The following is a 5,661-nucleotide window of genomic DNA, read 5'->3' on the forward strand; positions in this document are numbered from 1 at the left end:
ATGTCAGAAACTTTCATGTAAGTTTCAATATTTTCCCTAGTGGTATATGCGATCTTTAAATGACCCGACCTATTTTGCGTTTTCTTGATTCTCCCTTTTGGGGAGTAAACATGGTTCTTCGTTTAAGCACACTTGAATCCGTTTCACCCAAGCGTATTTTTTTTTTTTGGCGAAGTTTGCTTGAAATTTACGAAGTGGGTATTGAAAAGAAGATATTGAAGCAATGTAACAAACATTTTACAACTTATTAATCATCCACACCTCCAACAGGGTGTTAGCGTCATTAAATCAATGATGCAAGGTGGAAATAACGAACAGTGATCCATTTCTTAACTCCCACAAGCAATAGAAAACAAACATTTTACTACTTATTAATCATCCACATTTCCAACAGGGTGTTAGCGTCATTAAATCAATGATGCAAGGTGGAGATAACGAACAGTGATCCATCTCATAACTCCCACAAGCAATACAAAATAGATAGTGTTAGCGTCATTAAATCAATGATGTTTTGTGGCAAGTTTGACTGACATTTGCATCCAGGTTCTTAGGAAGAATGCAGGGCAAAATGTAATATAAAAAAACTTTTCTTGAGCTTCCAGGGGGGGGGGGGTATACCTACTTACTGAAACAATACATATCCATTGATTTCTGTAAGAAGAGTTCCACAAAGCAAGACATGCCCCCACAATATTGGCAATCAGTAAACACAAGCTTTTTTTTATAAACTTCATAAGGAAAGCATTGGATACATATTATGTATAGAATAAATGAGCATATTGTGTGGCATGTAGACTGTGGGCAAACTCTCTATATTGCCCTTGACATTTGGACCCACAATGAATAATGTCCTTCTCTTTGAAAAAGAAAGCTACAATTGAAGTATTAAATCAATGTAGTAAAAATGTTTGCCCTGTTTTCAACGTATTTATAGGTTCAGTATTACACACACATAACCATCCCAAATTAATATACCTCCCTTGCTATTAATTACAATGGGATGATTTACGTTAACACTAACATATAAGTAGAAACTGATTTCTGAAACAATGCTTACTCATTAAGTTCTGTACTAATCATTATACATTGATTTCTGTAATTATAATAACTTACTGATCTCTGATTTAACTTATCATTGAGATAAATCTTCAAATCGTCAGCATGCAGATCAAAACTGGCCACATATGGAGGGTAAAGCAACAAATGTAGTATTAGCTTCCCAATCTGTCCTCTGTCCAAGTCCTGCATGTAGAGGTCATAACCTTTCTCTGAGGAAAAGGTCAACTTCAACAGTATGCTGCCCTCTGCACTTTCTAATTCAACACTATACTTTGTCTTTAACTTCAAGGTAAAGAGGATAAATCTTGCTAAAATTTCCATTTGGTTTTCTTTTTTCAAATAAGCATATTTTGTTATTTTCTGTCGCAACTTTCTAAAAAATGGGTTAGACGCTAATGTTGGTTTCTCTTTCTTGTTTGCGCGTATGAATTCCTCTACTGATTCATACAGGAGTTCTATTTCTGAGTGTGATGTCCATTCATTGATGCTATTCATCATGCAGTTCAGAATGGAAATGCTCGTGTCAGTTAACGTTTCGGCATGTTTCCTCTTTAGTGAATTTCTGGTTTCAATTCTTACAGTTTCTTGTACATAGGGAGCTACAATAAAACACAAATACATCAATCAGCTACAAGAAATCGTTACTTTCTCTCTGGAGATAATGAACATTTGATTCTGTATTATTATTACACGGAACCTACAAATAGGATTACAAATCTCACATGAAGGTCGATTTGATTATTGTTAGAAGGTTTGAAATTTTCGAAGCAATATATTAACTGGCATACAAATATGCTGTCTCAATGATAATAAAATTGTTTAAGGGTAAACAACAGCAAACTTATATAAATGGAATTTAAAAAATATTTCGAAATAAATTACTTGTATATTCATAACTGAATTGTTATACCCATTCATTCATTATTTTCCTCAGATACGTTCAAAGAACCAAATACTGTTATAATCTGTGTATGAAATTCCAGTCGAAGACGTACTCATTTTACTTTGTGTCAATTTTACCTAGAATCTACTTTGATTTCAATATTTAATCAGATTTGAAATTATGTTTATTTTCATCTTATTCATTAAAACGCTTATTGCTTGGTCAAATATGCTTGAAAGCATTTTGGAGCAGGGAATGTCTTCGGCTCAGGTGAGCTAAATAAAATTAGATATTTATTACACACATCATTTCTGAATATTGGCTGCTTTATCTGACGTATTTTAGAGTACAATGTAGTTAGCCCTGCTTATCTAGTCCCAGGGCCTCCGTGGCCGAGTGGTTGGAGCATCGCGTTCAAAATCACACGGCCTCTCACCTCTGTCGGCGCGGGTTCGAATCCTGCTCGCGCCGGTAAGTGAGAAAGTTTCCCAGTTTACTTTCGGAAGGTCGGTGGTCTCTTCCCAGGTTCATTGTATCTGGGTTCTCTCTTCCACCAATAAAAACTGGGCGCCACCATATAACTGAAAAACTGTTGAGTGTGGCGGAAAACATAAAATCAAATCAAATCAAATCATCTAGTCCAATTTGAGTTTCCCACATTGCTACAATTATTGTAGTTGTTGTTGGCATGACAACTGGGTCGCGAGGAAATGCAATACCAATGTTTCCAGCTTTCAGTTTGCTCTCGGTTATTTGCAGAGTGTTGAGGTAAAGATTCTTTTGCCAAGTCCAATTCAATGTTTTAGCTTGATTTAATGCCTGTAATTTTGATTCATAGATTTGGTGACTAGTGCAAAATTCAACTGTAGCGAAATTGAGGCTGTATTTGTTACTGGAAAGAAATGTTAATCAACCAACTGAAAGGTCTGATTAAGTATAACAATCTTAAGCATTATTTTGAAAATCTATCAAACATCCATACGTCTTTCTGTGCGTCATTTACCTCTATCTTGGATGACCTCTTGTAACAATTTTCTCGTACTTTTCTCATCAATACAGAGCTTTTTAATTTTCTCAAGGTATGTGCTTTCCATCTCTTTGTCAATAGCACGTACTTCAGCCATCTGCAGGTTTTGGACATAGTTATTACCAAGCAATGTCTGCATTCTTTTGCAAATGTCTGAAATATTGGACCAGTGTTGCTGGAACTCTGTTTCTGACAATACTGGCACAGCAGTATGTCCACATACTTTGTTTCTTATGAGACGAATTCTCTCAATGTCATCACCAAGAGTTGTCTCCCCATTTCCCGGCATTTGTGATGTCCCCCATCCTTGTGTTGGAGCTGAGAATTTTAGACATTTGAGATTGCGTAATAGTGTGTACAAAAGAGTAATATCGAAGTTTTTGTATCCATCATTGTGAGCATTTTGAATCAGTGTTGTTTGTTCCGCTCTAAGCTGTTGGAAAAGTGACTTCTGTCGTGAAACTTGAATAAATATTTGATTTGGCGGGATTTCATTATGAAGTATATCTTGCAACAGTGGTGTCAATTCCTCGAGGATGACCAAACTCAGTCTTGTGAATCTGGTTCTGTCGCGTGAGTGAACAATTGTACTTAGGGCCATTTTGACGGTATGACCCTAAACAAGATTACAGGATACATGCTAGGTCAAACATTCTTGTCAGTTCAGAAGTGGTGACCAAATCAGTATGGATCTGTTTCCTGGAGGCATTGTCTTATTAAGAGACAATCTGGAAATGTAAAAACATTCAATTTTAATTACTCAATACATAGTGTACATGTGTTGGTAAGTTTGAACGGTAACTGGAATTATAATTTATCTGCATATTGTATATACTCACAGTTTAAGCTAGATGAAAAAGTGAAGATAAAGAACAGTGATCAATCCTACAGCTCCTACAAAGCATACAAAGAGAACAAGAGTAGGGCAAACGAACATGTGTTCAGGATGAGTAAAAATCCCTTGTCGCCAGGTCACACCCATCATGAGCCCTATATCTTGATTAGGGAAAAGAAGCATTTTGTAGTCAAAACAAGTGTGTAAAATTACCATCGTGATATACAAGATTATTTTTGTAATAATATATATAAATATTTTAGATCCATCGTTGAATATAGCGCTGGATGTTGTCTAGAAAAGGGGAAGGACGATAAGTCCCCCAATTCTTGTTATAAAATGTTTTCCTTATAGACTGTTTTCTAGGAGAAATATTATTGAAATAAGATACTTTAACTGAAATGTCAGCATTCCTCCAACTAAATCATTTTTTTTTTGGTGCAATCATCTCTTTCCAAATAAACAAACCACACATTTCTAGGAGGAATAAATATTTGTATGTAATACTAAAGTTGTGATCATCAATACAAAAAGATGTGTAGTAAATTACATAAATAATCTAGTAAAATATATCTAAAATAAAGACTACGTTCTTTTTCAAATATGCATGTTTTTTTCATTTCTTAACGTTCATTTGTTTCTTACATTTCATACATAACATTGTTGATTTTTTTAACTTTCACTTCACGAGATGAAACAATAAATATATTCGGTAACACATTTTTGGTTACTAATTCCCCTAAAATGATCACCAAGCAAAATAAATGAATTCAATATGTTTGTTTACTATAGCAAACCTTGAACCTTTCACAAGAGTTCGTTTACAAACAATCTTGCACTCTTCAAGTTTGACAGTATGGGATAAGATTTGCCTAGGGACTATAATGGGTCTAACGCTGACTAATGTATCTATGGCGTGCGTTGATACAGCTTTAAACAGATGTTCCTTTTTTCTCTGTGGGTACATTGATATGACAAAGATCGAAGGTGTTGACTAGCAATTTTCAATATTGGTTAGGTGATTTTCATAAAAGAAGATAGCAATTAAAGATGACGAATCCTGTGTGTCTTTTTCTTTTACTTTATTCCCCATTGTATTATGTCTGTATGAATGACTGTTATCTTTTTTAATATTAATCATTTTCATGTCGATTCGATATATCCCAGTGAACTGGAAATAAAGCACACCACAGAATACGTTACATCGGTTTCGTGCTTTCATGTTTTATTAAAAATAGATATTGACAGCAAACTAACAACTTCAGCCTAATTTGACAGTTGGGGTGATTTCAACTTCTCGATTGTCGAATTACCATTCCTACATAGTAATATTCCATTTTCACCTACATGCGGTGTTTGTATCTCTCAAATGATTCGATATGCAGTACCTTGTTACCTTGTTCTGTGTAAGATTAGTTTTTAAATCGCGGAGGACTACTGAAAAAGAAGTTAATGTTACAAGGATTCCAACAGTCTCGTTGAAAGTCAGTATTTCGCAAATACTATGACCGTTTTAATGATCTAGTTTGTCAGTAAAATATGACATTAGACCATGTACTGTCTGACGTGTTTCATACATATTGTTACTCCATTTGTGGCACACTGATTCTGACTACGGATTACTCCGTTTACCTGATCAATAAAATGGCAGGTGTGGCCGGTCAACAGGAGATGTTTACTCCCCTTGGCATTTGTTACCATCACTGGTATACCCAGGGGTCAATGTTTGTCCAACTCTCTATTTCGTATTCCTTCTAGGAGTTACTAGATTGATCACCTTTTCATTTATTAACATACACCTCTGGTGTGTCCAGGGGTCTGTGTTTATCTGATCCCACCTCTGATGTGTCCAGGGGT

General features: G+C 35.3%; 1 protein-coding gene across 1 annotated transcript; it reads right to left on the reverse strand.

Moving 5' to 3' along the window:
* Window positions 1-1,053: 1,053 nt before the first annotated feature.
* LOC130046535 (uncharacterized) lies at window positions 1,054-3,686 on the reverse strand. The gene is made up of 2 exons (XM_056147755.1): window positions 2,946-3,686; window positions 1,054-1,658 (listed from the first exon to the last, which is right to left on the reverse strand). Exons 1-2 carry the CDS (start codon window positions 3,568-3,570, stop codon window positions 1,054-1,056), a joined length of 1,230 nt encoding a protein of 409 aa, XP_056003730.1. The 5' UTR covers window positions 3,571-3,686.
* Between the last annotated feature and the right edge of the window lie 1,975 nt (window positions 3,687-5,661).

The sequence above is a fragment of the Ostrea edulis genome, chromosome 8 (genome assembly GCF_947568905.1).
Source record: "Ostrea edulis chromosome 8, xbOstEdul1.1, whole genome shotgun sequence".
Classification (NCBI taxonomy): domain Eukaryota; kingdom Metazoa; phylum Mollusca; class Bivalvia; order Ostreida; family Ostreidae; genus Ostrea; species Ostrea edulis.